The 21493-nt window shown below is 37.5% G+C and overlaps 1 protein-coding gene across 1 annotated transcript in view; it reads right to left on the bottom strand.

Moving 5' to 3' along the window:
* Nucleotides 1-12816: 12816 nt before the first annotated feature.
* Nucleotides 12817-21493, bottom strand: part of LOC127636193 (coxsackievirus and adenovirus receptor homolog) — a 60777-nt gene continuing 52100 nt past the window's right edge. The window contains exons 4-7 of the mRNA XM_052116620.1: nt 20188-20343; nt 19969-20091; nt 19145-19283; nt 12817-15559 (exon numbers count right to left, since the gene is read on the bottom strand). Of these exons, the coding sequence (XP_051972580.1) occupies nt 15286-15559; nt 19145-19283; nt 19969-20091; nt 20188-20343 (692 nt within the window). The 3' untranslated portion in view covers nt 12817-15285. The remainder of the gene's footprint in view (nt 15560-19144; nt 19284-19968; nt 20092-20187; nt 20344-21493) is intronic.

Raw genomic sequence — 21493 nt, 5'->3', positions numbered from 1 at the left:
AATGTAAACCTAACTAATCCTAATTTTATAATAATACTAAAATAATCCAAACCCTAGTTCTAACCTTAAACCTAACTTTATGAACTCCTAAAATAATCCCAACCTTAGTCCTAACCTTATGTAACTCCAAACCTAGTCCTAATCTAATGTAAACCTAACTCTAGTCCTAACTTTATAATAATACTAAAATAATCCCAACCCTAGTTCTAACCTTAATTAACCCTAACCCTAGACCTAACTTTATGTACTCCTTAATCCCAATCCCAACCCTAGTCCTAACCTTATGTAACCCTAATCCTAACCTAATTTAATCCCAAACCTAGTCCTAACTTTATGTACTAAATTAATCATAAAATTATTTCTAACCTTATGTAACCCAAACCCTAGATCTAACCTAATGTAACCCTAAACCTAGTCCTAACTTTATGAACTCCTAAAATAATCCCAACCTTAGTCCTAACCTTATGTAACTCCAACCCTAGTCCTAATCTAATGTAAACCTAACTCTAGTCCTAACTTTATAATAATACTAAAATAATCCCAACCCTAGTTCTAACCTTAAGTAACCCTAATCCAAACCTAATTTAATCCCAAACCTAGTCCTAACTTTATGTACTCCTAAAATAATCATAATCTTAGTTCTAACCTTATGTAACCCCAACCCTAATTCTAACCTAATGTAACCCTAACCCTAGTCCTAATTTTGTGAACCCCTAAAATAATCCCAATCCTAGTTCTAACCTTAAGTAACCCTAACCCTAGACCTAACCTAATTTAATCCCAACCCTAGTTCTAACCTAATGTAACCCTAATCCAAACCTAATTTAATCCCAAACCTAGTCCTAACTTTATGTACTCCTAAAATAATCATAATCTTAGTTCTAACCTTATGTAACCCCAACCCTAGTTCTAACCTTATGTAACCCCAACCCTAGTCCTAATCTAATATAAACCTAAATCTAGTCCTAACTTTATAATAATAATAAAATAATCCCAACCCTAGTTCTAACCTTAAGTCCCTAACCCTAACCCTTGTCCTAAATGTATGTACTCCTAAAATAAATAAATTAATTAATCACATCAGTAACAAACAAATATACAGATTCAGAGGGTTCCATTTGGAAAGTCTCAGAAATGTGTTTATTTGGTCAAGTGTGTACAATGTGATAAATTATGTGTTGTTGCAAATAAAACAACATTAAAACAACATTTATCTTGACTGATACAGGAAATATTACTCACATGGTTGTATTGCCAGGGTTGTACTCTTGAATACGTGTCATTCAGTCCTTTTTATACTGTATAGTTTCATTTCCATGGTGTAACAACATTTTCCAAACTGCAATGAAAATCTCCATCTTGATTAGTATTGTTACTATTGCTAAACTATAAGCGCTTCAGTTTTAGCTCAGCTCAGTTTGCGTCAATGAATCATCTTGATACCGTGCACACAAGTTAATTAGTATCATGAATTAACTTTATTATTAAGGGGCAATATTTTTATCCAGAAATGTATTTACATATTTATTTATTTTTAACCTTTTAATTTATGTCAAACACTTTAATCTTATCAAAACAGCTATGCCTAGTATTAAATAAATCTATATAAAATATAAAGAACATTATTTTAATAGAAAAGTACTTGTAAAGTAATATAGTACTCACTGAGCCGAGAGGTAGAGCTGCACCACAGCACTCACTGAGCCTGGAGATGGAGCTGCACCCCAAGGCCAACTAAGCTCAGAGGCAGAGCTGCATCATGGGGCCCACATTTCAAAATATTGTACTAATCATCTTAATCAGAAAAATCAATGCAATCTGTAAGGTTTGACAGGGAAGACAAAAGTCATTACATATTGAAAGTAAGAAATTATGTAGAATTTTTTCTACCAGGCCACCAAATAAGATAGCAAACAAGAGATAAGGGAACACGAATGATAGTATAGACAAAAAAACAACAAAAAAGCAGACTTAGCAGCACATAGTAGCACACATTGGGAAAGGACTTTTAGCCAGGAATATGACAAGTAATTATCCAAGTTAGTAAGAAACATAGAGCATTCAATTCCCACAGGTGCAGAAGACAGTTTTGGCTCTTTATGAGAGATGTCTGTATTTGAGAAAAATATCGGAAATATTTTAAACTCCATTTAGAAAACAGCAGAATTGACAACTGGCCCGCCTTGGGCATCTGTCACCACAAGAGAGCAGCAAAGCTCCTTCACTAAATTCGAACATTTCATTCTAGACATATTCCTACAAAACCACACAGAGCAGGTGAAATGAGGAACAGGTGCCATGTGTGGTACACACCTCTTACATTGACTGATCAGTGCTCTTGCTGTCATATGAGAAGGTTAATGAGCCGGTCCATCTGGTTTATGAACAGACACCCACAGGCATGCAAACAATGAATGCTGTCAAACAGGAAAACCCTCCATAACCAAAAGGGTTTAAACCCAAGCAAAAGAAACCCCTCTTTTCCCAACTCATTAACATTAACGGAAACAGACAGAATAAAGAGATGTTTATTGTCCTGTTCATGATGTAGGTGTTTGCTAGCAGGAATTGAGAGGGAAAAGGAACCATCATGTCATCAGATTCGGTGAACCACATGAAGATATAAGATTACGGATAAAGTACTGTATGCATGTTTGATCACATTACATGAGCTTTCCACAACAAATTGTGTAACACCAATTAGCAAGTTTACAGTTGTCATGCTTGAGGCAGCAGAGTGTCTAGAACCTTCTCTCTGGCATTCCGTGCTTTCCATTTCTCTCTTTTTTAAGATGCAAAAGAATCTGCTTAGAATGAGTAAATATAACCATAGAGGGGGTTAGATAGTAAACACATGCATTGAACACACAAAACACGTGTCTATTTCTGGTTATATATACTTCTCATTGTTCAATATTCCAGTGAAATCGATATTGTGCATGGAGAAATGAAAGACAGACATTAGAAAAGGATCATGAAATACAAACATCAAGGTGAATGTGTAAATAAACACTGCCTTCAATTAACAACACTGTGGAATTCCTTCAAATCACTAGAGGAATTTCTTCCAAAGGAATCAACCATTCTAAACTCTATTTATTCCCATGTCCTTGACTCTTGTGAACAGACTGAAATAATCCAGAGATTCTTGTGTGGTACACAAAGCACAGATAAGAACAAAAACAGCTGGCATTGCTCCTCTTCTCCAGACAAGAGAGATTCAACAGTCCCGACAGCCATAAAAGCAGTTTAAAACCCAAGTTATTGATTTTGCTATCGAAAGTGTGAACTTCTGCAGTCGAATTACATTCATATTAATAAGTGCTGAGCTTATCAGAGTAAAACTCATCTAATTCAAACACACCAAAACCAGTGCACGATGTCTCAAGATAAGAGAGAGAATTTTGAGTCAAAAGTCAATTTATGACCAATTTCATGGATCAGTCTGAGATGTAATTGCTTTAAAGGGATATTTGATCCAAAAATGAAAATTCTGTCATGATTTACACATCTAATTTTTTCCAGGAAGACTCAAGCACGAAATAAGATGTTAGCGACTGACAGCTTCCGTCATCATTAACTTTAATTGTATAGAAAGATAGAAAAATTTGCAATGAAAGTGAAAGGTGACTGAGGATGTCAGTCCCTAACATTCTGCCAAACATCTTTTGTGTTCCACAGATGAAAGGTCATTCAGGTTTGGATGATCCCTTAACTTACCTCCTTACCTCAACCATAACTAGCCCCAAAAAACACTTGCCCTCATAGATATATAAAGCTCTATGAACATTAATAATAATAATAATAATAAATTTTATTTGGCCGACGCCTTTCTAAATACCCAAGGACATCTTACATGTTTCGGAGGACCTAAAAATACAAATACATTTAAATTCATATTATGCTAATACATGTTACAAATATGACAAATCAACAAAATGCTAAGAACGCCCAAAGAAAGCACTATAAAGAGTGTCAGTAGGGTAACTATGACAATATAGAAAAAATGTTTTAAAGATTAAAAGCTTTCTTAAAAAGATAGGTCTTTAACAATTTTTTAAATGAATTGACTGTGTCTGCCTGTCGAATGTAGGAGGGAAGGGCATTCCAGAGTCTTGGAGCAGCTCAACTGAAGGCCCTGGCCCCCATGGTGGATAGACGGAATTTGGGGGTGACAAGTAGGCCAGTTGAGGAAGAGCGAAGGGAGCGTGTAGGAACATATCCTGATAGGAGGCCATAAATATAGCTGGGTGCAAGATTATGGAGTGCTTTGTAGGTGATGACGAGGATCTTAAAGTCAATACGGTAGTGCACAGGGAAGACAATGTAGAGTGATAAGGATAGGTGTAATATGATCAGATGGTCTGGAACCAGTGAGGATTCGAGCGGCAGAATTCTGAATAAGTTGAAGTCTATTTAACAGCTTTGAAGGAAGACCGATGAGTAGGGAGTTGCAATAATCCAGACGACATTATCATCACAATTACATTATCTTTGTAACACATATTAAGTGACCGTGAAGACATTTTTGGAAAATGACATTGTGGCTACTTACACACATTGCAGCAGTTCCAAGGAAAGATCTGTGGCACTAAAAGGGACTTACATTTTCTTCCAAACAGATGAGATTTTGAAGGTTAATGCTCTTTTGGGATATCTTAAACCTTAAACATTAACATAACCTACAGAGTCTTACAGATCAAAAGTGGCATGAAAATCGCAGTTGCCAATGCAACCACGTCATTTTGGCTCACGTGTCGACTCGTGTGCTGTTCAGGACTCATACCCCTCTCCATCACATGTGCAACACTCTACCAGTTGAGCTTCTGCACAATTTAATCATATTTGCACAAGTTTGTAAGTGTATATGGTTATTTAATGCCAACATCACAATTAGTGCTGTCAATCGATGAAAAGTTTGCATTAATCAAATTAATCACATATATGATTATTTGCTGAGATCAAATGAGCCCCAAATAAAGTTAATTAATACAAATAATTCATTATCATTCCAATAATTATCAATATGATATCATATGTTTTATATATTCAGACTGAATATATTGCATAATTGTCTCAGAAGAGTAGAGCATTGATTTGACCATACAAAAGGTGGCTTTAGAAGTCACTATATTGTTTTTTTATTCCAATATTATTAAACAAAATCCAACAGTTGACAGCAATCCATTCAGCAACTGAGTTGGTCAATCTGTCCTGTTTTTATCGGATGGATTCTTGCATTCCGTCTTGGCTATTTGTAACGGTCGCTCTGTGTATGCGTCAGGTAAATGCTTTTGGATTTCAGCACCATAAAAGGTTGGTGGTTCGATCCCCACAGCCACCACAATTGTGTCCTTGAGCAAGGCACTTAACTCTAGGTTATAAGCATATAAAAGCGTCTGCCAAATGCATAAATGTAAATAAATGTAAATGTAAATGCCACATTTTAAGTATTTTAATAGTTTAAATTTTGAAAATCACTTTTCGAGATCCTGCATTCTATTCCATTCTAATCCAACTGTCAAGAATGTGTCTTGTGTGCCCGGTTCTCTTTCTGTGGCACTGCTAGTGTAATGGAGTCGCACTGACTGCCCTCTACTGTCTCAGCTCTTAAAAACATCAACTTGCAGATTACTTTAAGCTTGAATTGCTAAGATGATAGAAAAATTCATATGTTTATTATGGAATTTATGTGCAGGTCAGGAGGCATGACTCATTGAGTAAAATGTTTTAATGTGTTATTTTTTAATTTAACACATTGCATAGACACCCCATGAAACAGCATCCCCATCACCTTACAAGTCATTGTAAGTGTTTCGATGTCATAACCTAGCATTGAGTCAGGAACAAGTAAAAAAGTGTTTATTAACTGATAATCAGCCATTTTACTCTGATTTGTATGAAAGAGAATAAAAGTCTGTTGTTGTAGCACCTCTATTGTTCATTTCACCAGGAAAGTGTCACGATACATATGACGAGTCGCAAAAAAAATAATTTTAGCAAAAATGTAGGTATGGTAAAGCGATTCTATGAAACAAGGGTTTAATATTTATTTTTGGATAAAATACGCCTTTAAAAAAATCTCCATATCTCAATCATAATTGGTCTCAAAAACACTTATCCTCATAGATACATTATTTGCAGCACTGTCAAAAATTAACTTTTTTCCACAGATGCTGATTTAAAAAATGGACAGCTCAAAAGCCCCTCATACCCCCATTCCATCCAAGCAAGCTAGACAAAAGCAGTGGAGTCTCCCTGCCAATTACCAGCCCTTGTCTCTTGAAGAGTCTTCCAACTGAGTCTTCCCCTGTCTTGTCTCAGAGCCATTATCCCCACATCCAAATGCTCTGCAGAGCCCCGAGCATGACCACAGTTATCTCTCTTCACACCAACACTGAGCCCTGGAGGCCCACTTATGGAGGGCCATGATATGTGGGCCCTGGGGGAAGACTCAATCTCTGTTAGACAGAGAGAGAGAGTGATACAGAGAACTCTCTAATTGCCTAACTGGATTTAGCCTCCGGTGTGAAATATCTCCAGAGGGGAAATGGAGAAGGAAAGAGACATATAAAGTGAGATGGAGGAAGAGAGAAAGCAAGAGGTGAGAATAACTATACACAGCTAATTTGGTGGTCCTGACCTCTGCACTCCTCTGGGAGTTCACACCGCTCAGTACATACCACACAGCCATATTCCCAATATACTGCAGACACCAGCACACCAGGAAGGGAGGTATATTGCCATGAGAGAGGAAAAGGAACAAATCGCATCAATAACAGCCACAACGAAACACATTACCTGCTTGATGGAGCCTCATCACCGTAGGTGTATTACAGACAGGGCCAATGGGGCCAGTGCACCCTCAATAGTGCCCTGTGACTCTTATAGAACACTTTTGCCTTATTGTTTTCGATTTTTTGAGCCACTCTTAAACCCTATAATGCTACGTACGTGTATCATATTTGATACATGAATTTCTAAATCCTCTACATCATCAACCTGATCAGAACTTTGCTGTACCCGGTTGTATGCAATGCACTAGATGTCTACTGCCTCCTGGTGAAAGTTTCCATGCTCTTCTGGAAGTAGAAGACCTTGCAATATAATTTCCAAAATGGCTACCTTCATATTGTGAGCGCTCATCTTTTTGATGTGAAATAAATGCTTCAAGTTAGAAATGTTTACAAGTAAGCAAGAAAGAAGAGCGTATCTTATAGCAGATTAAAGGGCTTTTGACAAAACGTTTTGACAGCTCACGATCATTCTAAAACAGACTTTTAGCTTGTTTGAACATTCTGTCAATGTAGTGTTGTCTAGGGAATTTTGTCTTAAATTATGACTTCACATGGCTTTTTTGATAGGAGAATATTAATGGTAGCCATGCTGTAAGGTCGTTCCAAAAGGAATTTACACCATCCAAGTGTCCTTTCAGCCCTTTGAAGCTCACAATGGAAGGTAAAGTCTTTGAAGGAAATAGGGTTTAGGAATGATCACTTCTAAATTGAAGTGAAACACCATAATTCAGATGCGTTATAAAAGATATGGCAGCGCGAGCCAGAGCCGCATAAACTCTTTGCCAAGTTTCACCGAACCCATGCATAGATGCTGTAGGTGCCTATTGGTTAAATTCTACAATATTTAAAGTGTTTGATGAAGTTAAAATATTTCATAATGTATTATTGCCCCTTTAAATATGTACACATTTAACATAAACTACAAACTAATTCTTAGTTTGTAGTTTGTGAGTTTGCATTATGTATAACAAACGTTAAAATGACACTGTCTCTTTAAGAACAGTTCAGCGAACGTTCGGTTGAGCGGTTTCTTTACTACATCCATACTGTGTTTGAATAAATCTGATTGTAAATGACAGAGCAGGTATTTAAAGGGAATAAAATCCATAAAAATGTATTTTGTGTGGATCTCAACTAGATAAAATGTGTCAAATCAAAATAAAATAGTATCTTATATTGGATTACTTTTTCAAGTAACTTACCCAATGCTACTAGTGACACAATGACTCACCCTGGTTTTCACAAATAACCATTTTGTCGTGGAGACACAGCAAAATACAGTTTCATGGCTGGTAAGAACTGTTTATAGCTTGTATATTTTTAAAATGTACCCGCTATTAGGAGGAATGGCAAAAGGTTTATTTTTGGACAAACAACTTGTGGTCATCAACCAAACATAAAAATCTTCTGCAGTGCACAACGAAACTTGTCTGACTTAGCAGTTGAAAATTGCATCAATTAATGTAACAAAATGATACTCTTGGATAATCAAGAGAAAATGGGCGAAGTGCATGCATTCAACACATTTGTCTCTCTTTCAGACTGACAGTGTTGCTTGTCAGGTTAAAGAGACGAAAGCAGCAAACAAAGGCCTGCTTGGACATTAGGCTAATCCCTGTTTTTGGTCCTGCCACCAATGTATTCAAATCAAAGTCTCTGAAATTGTAGGTACTCTGACAAGGTAAAAATCATTAAAGTGATACATTTCTGTGGTACTAAGCATTCGCAAAGCAGCTACCCCATCAGTACTTCAGCCACCCACAGGTTGAAAACCACTGCCATGAACAGAAGCTCTTTCTGGCTGACATGAACTCAACATCAAAGAATGTAGATTACACCAATTTGAGATCAGAGGAAAAGATGACGCAGAGGCAATATTAAACTCGCTACCCTTGAGAGCCTGTGTGTCTGTACTCAAATTGTCTTCTATCCTTTGGGCACAGCCTGAAGTTCAAACTGAAGCGCTCTAGAATCCACCCAGACTGTTGTCATGAAATCTCAATGAGTCATTATTGAATAATAGTTCTGGAAATTTGGTTGGGCTGAACGCACATTGCACACTGTGAATACTGTGTTCAACAAGTTTAACACACCTGATCAAAACCAGATGCTTAGGTTGCCCAACTGCATCCACATTCCTTCATCAGAAGGTGGAGAATAAGCAAACAGAACCCCCAGAGGCCTGTATGTCAGTGTTATCTGGTGCTTGAACATGATGCATGCCAGACAGCACTGAGTTGCTCCTTAATGGATGAATTTAGCCAGTTATTCAGAACGCAGGCAAGGGGAGAATTGAAAAGGCTCAATTTTAAAAACACAAATCCAAACAAAGAAGCTTGACACAGTGGTTTGTTAGTTTCTTTTGTTGACCTTATACACAGCTATGACATGCAGGAAACATCTCCAGCCCAGGTACACGGCCAGTGTGATCACACAGGAACTGGACATATCCGACATGTCGCCACAGGAACTGACTCTTACAGTACCCTGAAATCGACCCCATTCTGTAGAGTTACTGACAAGTGGCACCTCCCATCAGACATTTTTGCCTCAATTCAAGTGTGATTACCTTTTCCTGTGGCTTTACTGATAGCATGTTGCATGAACAGCCTCAGAAACATAGAGTTCTGGGTAGTGTTGCACCAGATGTGTGTAAGATCTCAAGTAAGTTAGGATGTAAAGTTCACAGTAAGGGCTTAGTAACTACTAGATTGTTTGTAACTAAGTCAGTGCTTAATTTGGTTGCACTACCTGTCCTTAAGGCAAGACTACTTGGTAAAGTTATGCGTAGTAGTCGCATAATATGACGTTTACCTGCATTGATCCAACAAGCAGCCTTCAAATTTGTTCACAGAAGTGTTAAAAAGCCGTGAATTTAAGTTTGATCTTGTTGCGGTTTATGTTCAAACCTTGTTTGCTCACGTAACTGTCAGCTGTAATAAATGATATCCCCATTAATATATGATATGGCTTAAAAGTAGATTTGATAAATAGTAGATTTGCCATGTGTAAGTAACAATATATAGGAACTGTATCTAAAATAGATAAGTGGTGACAAATAATTACTAATACAGGCTGAAAAAATAGACGTTTATTAATTGTATTATCCTATAAATATTTTGAATGTGTTGAAACAATGACACTGGGTGATGCACCCTGAAAACTGCACAGTTAGAACGGTTTCATGCTGTAAATGTAAACAAGTGTAAATGTCAACATAATACTGTATGTCGAAAGGATTGAAGCCTGTCATGCAAAACATGAGCTCATTGATGTCATAAAATATCAGTCTGCTTTTTATTCCATCCGTTACTCCTGGTCGGAGGCTTCCGTAAATATTTAGTTCATAGGTAGGGTTATGTCCTACCTAAGTTTAATGGTGCAATGCTCAAATATTTAGTAGTGCATAAATTGTGACTTGGTGCCCATTTATGCCACAAGTAGGCTAATTTGTAACATAAGTATAGCTGGTGCAACAAGCCCCTGGTCCCACAGAATTTAGGAAGTAATCACATTCACATAAAAAATGGTGAACATAATTTAGAGGTTGCACGTTTGCTTTAAAATTAATTAATTCAATTGATGATTAGGTTTAAGGTTGGAGTTTGGGTTGGCGGGGTCGCAGTAATAAAATATGCATTCCTTATGACTGTATTACCTAATTTACCACTAAAAATGCAACTTGCTTTAGCGCCACCCTGTTATCATTTCACCCAGAAACTGGAGTGCAGGTGCCCATACTTTCAACAGCACTTCCAGTTTTGGCCACTGGGGACAGTGTTCCAAATTTTAGTAAGCCAAAAGGCAGATTTCAGCAGCACCAGTTGTGCAATTTTGACCAGTGTATAAGAAGCATCCTATCCTGGGTTCTCATCCCTAATGAGAATCCTCTATCAGGTGGATCTGAGACTTCAAATGTGCTCCGAAACACACAAGGAGATATGGAGAAAGCAGAGCTTGAGTAAGACCACCACTGCTTTAAAAGACTTCTGTTGTTAGAGTCTAGCGCATTACACTTGCAAGATGAATCCTCTTTCTTATGCTTCCATTCTCGGTGTACAACCAGATAACATTACTGTGGAAATATCCAGCTTCCAACCAATCAGTAATCAACACATTGCCTCCAAGCTGCTCCACTCGTGATATGCAAACAATAAAAACCTTCAGTCACAGAATAAGAGGAAAAGTAAATTGTGAGGTGGGACTTTCTATGTTCTCAGCTCACAGACTCTAGTTGTCAGTCAAAGGACAAGAAGAATAGGTCTCATTTTTTTCTTCTTGTCTTTGTGTGAGATTAATGCTGTGTGTAGAATCAAATCCCATAGAAAAACAGCATTAAAAGGGATGGAAAACGGCACACATTACTCATTCTGAACACAGGGAGGTCCAAATGCAGCTTCGAGGCAGGGAATTTTCCTTATTTTAACACAATTACACTCTACTCTAATGTGCTCTTGATGACTTACACATACTGTCTCTGAAATTACCACATTTTCACTGAGCAAATATTTTAGACAGAAAAAGAAATAAATAAATACGCTGACATTCAGCAGTTAATCAAACTCTCGACACTTAAAAGGCCTTTAGTAATGGCTCACTGGGGTCTGAGATTGGTTTCAGATGCTCATTGATCAATAATAAGTAATGCTGACCATTATGAACATTCAGTTATTATTGCTATAGACAATGACATCATTGCCACTAATAATGCTACTGACCATCACTCAAAGCCTGCAACATTAAATATTGATTAATTCAGAGTAATTTCAAGACATTCACACAAAAAATAAGTCAATATTATGTCAAGATACTATAAAATTGTTAAAACATTGGTTTACTTACATCCAAAAAATGTGAATTACTACCATCAACACAATTTGAAGAACCGCTATTGGGAAAAACAACTGTGGCTTTTTAACCTCTCACATAATATAATAATATTTCCCCCTGTGCATTTTACAATATTAGACCTTCATGAAATGAATGAGAGACCTAAAATATGAAAATGATGTTTTCCCCATTGCTTTGTTAACAACACTATACTGTCAGCAGTAACTCCTTGACTCCTTATGGGAATAGTTCATCCAAACTAATTGTTGTAATCTTTATGTTGTATGACTTTCTTTATTTTGCAAAACACAAAGATTTGTAGAATAATTTCTCAGCTCTGTAGGTCCATACAATTCAAGTGAATGGTGACCAAAACTTTGAAACTCAAAAAAGCACATAAAGGCAGCATCAAAGTTATCCATGTGACTTCTGAAGATATCCAATCAGTTTGGGATGAGAACAGAGCTGAGATATTCTTTTAAAAAATCTTCATTTGTGTTCTGCAGAAGAGAGTAATGCACATCTGGGATGAGATGGTGAGTAAATTATGAACTATTCCTTTAGTGAGAACTGAGAGCGACACATTTAATTTTAGGGCGAATTAACTCAAATGATGCCCCATTTGCACAGTGTACTTGCAAAGAATTTCTATTTTTATATAGCTCAGGCAGAGTTCAGGTGATTAGTAGGACCTGCATTTGAGTCAGTATGCTAGTTACTTGACCTCTGTCTAATCAAGACTAAGCATTGCAATTTGTCACCCATTTCTATGCTTTCCGATTCACCTCTCTTGTACTGGCACAATGGCTGAGCTCGCAGTACAAAGTAGCTATTTGTAATGACTTGGCTGACCGATTTCTGGAGCATGTTTGATAAAGCACTTCAAGGGCACCGCTCCAAATGCATGGAGTTTTTTTTTTTACTCGTATAGAAACTGCCATTGCTTCAGGTTCTGTTGCTCTTGGTCAGCGAAGCCACTGGAGCTTTTGCAAGTCATTGATTAATCGTGATCATTAGGCTGTGAGAGAATGGCCTCACCTGGGAGTTAGAGGTGGAAATCAGTGGGAGATTAAAATTAATCACTCTGAAAAGTGACAGCACTGCCGGTAGCCTGTGGAGAGCGGGATGCCGGAAAGGGAACAAGGTGTGGGGCTACAGTGAATAATTTAAAGGGAGTGTAGAATGATAGTTTTCCTTTTTATTTAAAAAATACATCACAACAAGCACACAAAAATAAAGAAAATACGGTTTTTACATATTGTGCAAACCAAATATTAGGAAAAAAGGTTATGTGATATTAGTACACAATTTAAAACATAACAGCTACAGTTTATATCATTGGTTGTTTCTTATTAGTAGAGAGATTTTCACTATATATTTAAATGGCACTGTAAAGATAATCAGCCTAACCTATGTAATGAAATACCAATGGGCCTTATCCAAACAAAAAACAAAAACAGATCATTCAGTTGAAGGAAATAGATTTACACTGCAAGCAGTAAAGGTTTGCTGACATTAGTCTCCATGTTCAAACAAGCTGAACTGATCCTGTAACAGCATCCCTATTCTTAGAGTCTTGTGAAATTAAAGCCCATGAAAAACATTAGTGTTTGCTTTCAGGTTATGACAACATAGGTGCAACAGCATATGTTTAATATATGTTAATAATACCTTATCCAGAGGGTGAATGATTTGACCGACCGTCATCTCATCATTAACCACATTCGCAGACTTAGAGGTCTACAAGCGCAAACAGACAGTATTACACATTACAGCTGTAAAGACACATGCAATCAATCAATCAATGAATCACACATAAAATTACAGTAAATATATTTACACATTCAACAAGAACCCTGTTCAGAAAAAAAGCATATCAGGCTGCTATTTGTGTACAACAATGAATATACAGTATTAATAGAGACAGTGAATAGATGTGAGCATACATACACCCTCCCACAAGTATTAAAAACGGGACAGAACCAGCATATGAGAGGTAAAAATAGTTCATTATACATCGATTAATAACATATTTTAGAGGAATATTTGTTCCCAGGTTCTGCGAACAAAACAGTCCAATTGTTCATATCCAATTATTACAACTAGTCACTAATAAACAATGTTTTAACTGATGATAACTTTGTAATTGTAATGTAACAAGTAATGCATTTGTCATGTCATTTTTACCTGGTCATCTACTAAACTTGCACTACTGATGTGGACCCACTCAGTGTGTGCTACCAGTTCATATCACACAAAGATAAAAAAGGCACATTTAGTGAATATTGGGATGGCCCTGCACACGGCAAAATATAATCCACACCATGAGAACATTAACAAAAAGATAATTAATGTTTCTCTTGACAGGTGGGTCGTATGGTGACGGTCATTGTGATGAATATGGTGACTGACTGTGGTTAATTACTTCAGAAATTATCAAATTCAACAAACTAAACCCAATTAATACACTATTGATCATCTTCAAAACAGTCTATATACATTTATGGATGAGCTTCAGTTTAAATTGTTTAAGTTTAAGTTTTAAGTTGTTTAAATTAGTAAGATATTAACAAACCCTTCAGTATGTTGCATGTCCTTCATCTAACAGATAAACTGCAAACCAACACTTCAAACTGACAATTACAAAGCTTCATTTTTTTAAGACGGCCATCTTTTGAGTTGCTGGCCAAATACAGGTTTAGGATTAGGATCTTTTCATAAAGTCTGTGCCTCTCTTTAATTAGACACATCTGTGCTTTATTTCAGTTGGCCTTCAAAGATTGCTCAATGAACCCTATTTTACCACCCAATAAAACTAAGGGTAGTTTGGGGTCATAAGACAACTAAGCGCAAAGAAACCAATCAGTGATTTGTACACTAATTACTCTGATGCCCACGAGCGGAGGTTTAAAATGGCCAAATGGTCAAAAAGGTTAATCACAGTATTCGCTTTTTTTTTCAGATAAATCAATTTCCAGAAAGTACATATTCATATATATACACACACACATATGTATATAATCTTAAAATTCAAATCCTGTTATTTTAAAATCTCATGCATAATCCATGCCAAACCACATCTTTTTTGCAGAACTTTGAGCAAATCTTTGCAGCATAACAAAGAGATAATAATAATTGTCATAAATGGATTTTTGTCACCCCAAAAAGGTTTTGAAATATTTTTAAAAGACATTTCATAAAAGCATGGGAGTTGTCATCTAAAATAGTGAATTATGGGTGGAACTACTGTACGTACTGTACATTTAATTTTGTGTGATTTTGATTGCTATTAGTTTCATTTAAACTCTGGAGAATTTTTCATAGGCAAACAATTCAAGTGCCTTAGTACATTACAGCCACCTCATTTTAGATTGGGCCTCTTATCTCAAAAAACAAAACAAAAAAACACCATGCACTGCATTATTTACAAAACAGAAGCAGATAAAACATACATTTCTCCACATCCTGTTGAAAACGTTTTTGATTTTTATTATGTTTGTCGAAGTTCTGAAAGTCAAATCGTATTATATCACAGATGATACAACTGAGTTCGGCATAACTCTCCAAGCCTGTAGAGACCCTTCATTTTCTTCACAAATTCCCGCAGAACAATTCATATAATAGTGAGTCAAAATGGCAGTGTGGAGACTGTTCAGCTCTACACAATTGACCCATCCCTGTTCTGGGCAGGGATCATGACAGGGATGGCACCCATTCGACTGAGGTTGGGGCCCGCCATTCTGCTGGGCAGGGGAACAGGGGCGTGGCTAGGGGGCCTCTCGTATTCGTCAGAGGGTATCTTGTCGTACTGAGGCTTGGGGTACTCGTGTAGGTTGGAGGGAGACATGGAGCCCAGAGAAGAGCGTTGGCTACCCACACTGGTGAAGCTGCGTGCAGTAGACACACGGCTCTTCGGAGGGGGGACATCCTCTCTGAGGGAGGGAGAGGAAAACAGTGTTCAATCAAAACTTGTTCTAAAGAGATTGTGTTGAAAGTCTTATTCAATTTTAAAAAGCTTGAAAAAGTTTACATTATCCACAGAGTGCATAATACAATGATACAAGCAGACTTCCAAATTAAAATCTGAACTAAAAATCTCTGATTGAACAACTGATCTGCCCTGTACATAGGGAACCAATATGGATGTCGTAATTATACGGTTTCACTATTAACTGTGATTAAATACATCACTGTTAATTTAACCGTAAGAATTTAGAATCTATAGTTCAAAACACGGACATGTCTTATTTATTGTACATAAACAGTATAAATGTTTTTCAGCATAAGCTTAAAGCTAAAAATCTCTTGTGCCTGGCTGGTTTGTGCAGCTGTAACTGTGGTTACAAATGGTGTCTGTGTGTTGCTAGGCAATGTGTCGCGCGGACTGCACATGAAATTCCGAACCTGAACTTTCAATTCACGTGAAATTGGAGCTACTATACACAAACTCCAAAATATAAGAGCCATTTTATCTACCAGACTCACATCCCCCGAAAAAGCAACTTAAATTGGCTGTTTAGGAGCATTTAAATGACTTCGGGTTACTGAACATGACGGATGTAAAACATGTAGACAGAAATCATATAAAAGGTACACATCCAACAATGGGAAAGGATGTTCCACTAATCCAACAACAAACTAGTAAGTTTAATATTTTAAGCTGTGGTGCTTTTAATGGGATGCATTGAGAGATGCAAATTGTTGTAATGTTTAAGCATGCTGACAGCATTGCTGTGCATTGGTGTATTGTTACTATGAGTGTGGCAGTCATTATCAGACTTAACAGTAAATTACTGCTGTAAGCAATGTTTCAGTTAATAATATCCATAGTCCACAGGTTTTATTGTGAGGTGTTATGGACAGATTAAAGACAGTATTTTTATTGAGTCTGTTGCCTATTCTTTATAGTGGGGTGTCTGACAGACAATGAATTGCATGAATAAACTGCTGCAGAAGAAAAAAAAACATTGGATGCCTTGAACTACATGTTGTGCACCCACAATAATATTACAGTTCTGCACTTTTGAAAGCTAAATGAGGACCGTGCTGCGACTGGTTACATTGAAGCGCATCATTCGCATCAGCCTGGGATGAAGAATAAGTGGTGTTGTGTGTAATTTGAGCATCTCTTATTTATACACCTGTTTATTTGTGTATTTATCCGTTTTTATATCATATGGCTGCTTTTAGATCCTTATATTTATAAGAAACACATCCACGTGTAACAAGTTCAATTGTTATATGACATGACTATTTTGCCTCAGTTGCATATGAAATTTGATAATAGTAAAAAAAATTATCAGATGGTAGTCGAACCATCAAAACTCACACCACGGCATCGCTAGTAACATATGTAAAGATTTAGCAAAATAGAATGATTTCCTTTGCTCCTCTTGGCTGCAATCAAACTTTGACAGATGCAGAAACTGGGAACAATATGGCCAAGCATGAGTCAAGATTTATTCGGCTTGTTTTTTGCACTCAGAGCAGAGATCTCAGATTGGCTGACTAAAACTAAGAAGGGAATTCCAAAGCACCCAGTCTTATCCAAGGCCTTACTCTTCCCCATTCTCCAAATTAACAAGTAATCAGCAACAATAATCCATTATATATCAGAACACAGGGAGAGAGAGACAGCAGGGTCTCCTCTCAGAAAAGCAGGCTTATTTAGATAATCCTCTTTGTCATGGCCTGAGTGATGAACCGCAAGGCTTCCAGACAGTGTCCAGCACAGGGGTCCAAGGGGGGCCTAAAATAGGGCCAGTGAAGGTTTGACCCACAGCCTGCCCCTTCACAAAGAGGAATGCCATTTCAACAGACCGGAGGGAGACTAGGCAGGAGGTAAGAGAGGGACAGAGGGGGAGGCATTGACAGAGCAGGAATCGACTGAATAAACAAACGCACGGAACTGAATACACCAGCTTTTCGTTTTGAGAGAGGGGGTGAGAGGGGAAGGGTGATGGCACCACTAGCCAGTTTTTCTTTGTTGGGCTATCAGTGAATGAGGTGGAGGCCTGCGATTGGACAGACATGGGGACAGTGACACGTATGAAATGGCATCTGGGTCAAGAGCACACTCCCTTATTATTTCAATCTTGTTCCTCTCTTTATTAGGACATAGTAAACATTTGGCTTAAGTCAGTGTGTCAGTTGGGAGAAGCAGGTGTTCCAGCAAGTGAAAATTCAGTGACCATGTTTAAATGCACTTAAGAAAACAGTTTATTCCAGGGTTTTAGCAGAAAGTGGCTTTCTGAAACTTAATGTAAACAAGAATGCTGATTTCCTTACGCCGTTTAAGGGATTAAGAGAAAGTGGTTTAACACACCTAGGTTTCTCTCTGATGGGTTTAAAGAGTGCACATGCGTGGAACAGACCAGGATAACAAACCTCACAGGATGTAGTCCAACAAGTCAATACAGAGGAAAGAATGAACATTTCTGGGAGTCCAGTGGGACAATCAAATACTCTATAAACTATACACATTTATGCACACGAATGAAACTGTCCCAAACGTCCAAGTATATGTGCTCGTACATCGGGGAAAACCCCACTACTGCATCGTAATTCAGCTACAGGTTGCGATAGTAAGTAAGATAGTAGTACAACTCTGGAATATCTGGAATTAAAGCGAATCAATAGAAAATAAAATCGTGAAGTCTCCCTCGGATCCCAGGTTTCTCATTTACACAAACGTCACGGGGAAATGATGTTGCTGTGGACAAAGCTGCTTACTAAACAAGCCACATGTATAATGGACTAAAGAGTATGTTGCTTATACGGTGCATGAAAACGGGAACGCCATTTTCTCGCAATAACCCGGGTCCTCGCAATAAGCCGCTTTCTGGTGTCCATGTAACGTAGACAGTGTTTGTGTAGCATGAGTGTGAGTGAATTAAAAACCTAGAAAACTAACAGATGATACACCAGAGTTTGCTTAATTGTTTGCTTTTAGTGACTTCATGGTGAAATCCAGGTTAAAACTTAAAAACAAGTAGAACAACTAAAAACCTATTTATCCATTTTAAATAAAACTCTAAATTTGATTCTGGTCTCAAGGCTTAATAATTATTAGGATTGATCGCAGTGTTAATTGCTTGTTGGTTCCGAAACCAAAAAGTCAAAAGGTAATTGTCTGTTTAAGGATGCTACTACATTCCTACCATTTTGTCCAATATCTTCAGTCATTCTTCATTAATGGTTGAGGATTTAAAATAATAATTTTATGGCGATTGTAAAAGACATATTTCCATTTGTATGTCAGGTACAAAACAAAAAAACAAACAAAAAATTAAACATACTGAGACCAAAATGGTGAATTGTTCAAAGACCAACATGTGGCCAATAAAATATGGTAGAGCAGAGCATAAGACAAATTTATATTCACTAAGCCTTTATTTTCATGTCTTTTTCAGGACTTATCTGATATTTCCATCTTTTTGTTTTTTCATTGGTTCCCTATGACAGTTTGAATCCTATTCTACTACATATCATTACGGCCAAGTGTGTAGTAGTGTTACCTGATCTCATAGGCGATCTCCTTCTCGTATTTCTTCTTGTGGCGGGCACGGCAGCAGCAGAAGAGAATGAGGGCGATGAGTATGAGAGCCAGCAAAACACAGATCACTGCGGCAGCAATGATACCTGCGGTGTTTGGGGCTGCAGAGGAATAGAACGTGTGATAATTTATTGAGGTGTGCAGGTTAAGTACAGTATAGTCATTAGATAATAACTATTAGTGAAAGACATTAAGCACCTTAACTCTTTCCCCGCCAAACACGGAATTTTCCGTGTTTTATGAAAAAACGCTTCCCCGCCAAACACGGAATTTTCCGGGTTTCCGTGTTTTAGGTGTTATACGGTAAGGAAGACCCCTCCGCATGTTTTGAAAGAGTACGCAACTCTTTGATCAAAGAAACAGACTGCGATCGTCTCAAACATGAAGTGGAGTATTGAGAAGCTCAAAATATCAGACATAAACATGCCTTTTTATAAGCTTTTTGTCTGAAATGTTGTTTTTTGACAAAACTGACCTCTGTTCAAGTCGCAATAAAAAAAGAACAAATGAAGATAAAATAAAATCGTTTTTTTTTGCCTAAAAGCAGAGGCTCAGATCTTTATTGTGATATATAGCATCTTCATATATTCATGGAAGAAAATATTCTGCGGACCATTAAAGTTTAGCGAAAATCGTCAAAAACCCTGGCGGTGGCTGGCAACTTTTTTTTTTAAAACGCTGGCGGGGAAAGAGTTCAAAGGTAGGCTGACAAAACAGACTACTTTAAGTATGTTTAAAGAGCTCTAGGACAGACACTAGGAGTATATGCAATAAAATCAGACTCACGTTGTGTTACATTGACCTCCACCATACACTCCTCTGTTCCAACTCTGTTTTGAGCCATGCAACGATATGTTCCAGAAGAAGCCTCGGTGGCGTTCCTTAGACTCATGGTGCCCCCAACTGGATCTGTGCACAACAGGAGACAGATTCTACATCCAAACTGTGGCGTGTGACATTTATGATTGCAAAAACTTTTCAGTGTATGCGAGTATAGGAACTTACCAAGCACTGCCATGGCTGGCAGTAGTTTGGTGCCAGTGATTTTCTCCCAGATGTACTTTAGAGGTTGTGTGCCCTCTACAGAGCTACATCTCAACACCATATCCTTTCCCACCTGAGTTGGACCCTCCACATAACATCTGGGTTTAGAGGGGCGCACTACAAGACAAGAAAAAAGGGGAGAAGGTCAGACAAATGTAAAACGATTAATGGACCAGGAATATTTTGTATAAAAGCTTCATCGTCAAATGGAAAAAAAATGACAATGTCTAGACTCATAAGGGAGTACAGCCCTAATTAGTTAACTTAATGGTTTTGGCTGGCTCTCCCCACATTGTGGTCAGTTCAGTGTAAATTCCAAAGCTTATATAATATGGACAATGACTCCAAGCACATGGGGAAATCAATTCATTTTCTATTAATTATTTTAATTTTGACAAATTGAAAAGCACTACATTTTATATTCATATAAGAACATGAATGATCAAAAGGAATTTACCAAATAATTTACTGTTACAAGGTCATAAGTTGAATACGATGATTTATAATGGGAACTCAGCAAAGAGCATACAGTCTTTGTGTATGCAAATAGATTATGCAGTATGCATGAAAGCTATTAATATGTAAACTCTGCAAAGCTTAAAGCATGATGAGACCCCAGGTGGAAACAACTATCTCTTGAAAATTAAATAATTCCACCACCAGCTCAGACTGACTGAAGGCTGTCATCATGGATGGAAAGGACAATTCTCTGAGCCCCTCCTATCAAACTACACCCATAAAAATAACTAATCACAGCATAGGAAGCCATGATCAGGTTAATGGATACAGATGCCGCCATTACAGATAGTGTCAATCAACTTCAACTAAAAACAGAACACATTCTTTCAAAGATAAAAAAAAAAAAGCATCAGAAGAGCCTCCTTGGTGTCTTATTATTGTAAAAGTAAGACAGCATGTGTTTTCTAAACAGACATTCATTAATAACAGGGAGGGTGGGTGTGAGCTAGAGAAAAAAAAATGGGTGAAATCTATATATACAAGAGGGAGGGTGAGAGATATGGAAAGATAGTGAAAAATTGGATGGCGGGAGGGTGGAGAACAGGGGAGCTCTGTGTAGAAACTAAAGCCTAGAAACAGACAGACCCCCATCTCCTTACTTGGCAGGAGATGACATGAGAACTCAAAGACAAACAAAATTTCAAATTAAAACCAGGAGGAGAGAGATGCAGAGCCACATTTAACAAGGGCAAAGAGAGAGAATGAAAGACAGATCCCATGTGATGAGGGGCTAAAGGAGATGGAGGGC

Source organism: Xyrauchen texanus, chromosome 43, assembly GCF_025860055.1.
Source record: "Xyrauchen texanus isolate HMW12.3.18 chromosome 43, RBS_HiC_50CHRs, whole genome shotgun sequence".
NCBI lineage: Eukaryota > Metazoa > Chordata > Actinopteri > Cypriniformes > Catostomidae > Xyrauchen > Xyrauchen texanus.
This window is presented reverse-complemented; position numbering and strand designations above follow the sequence as displayed.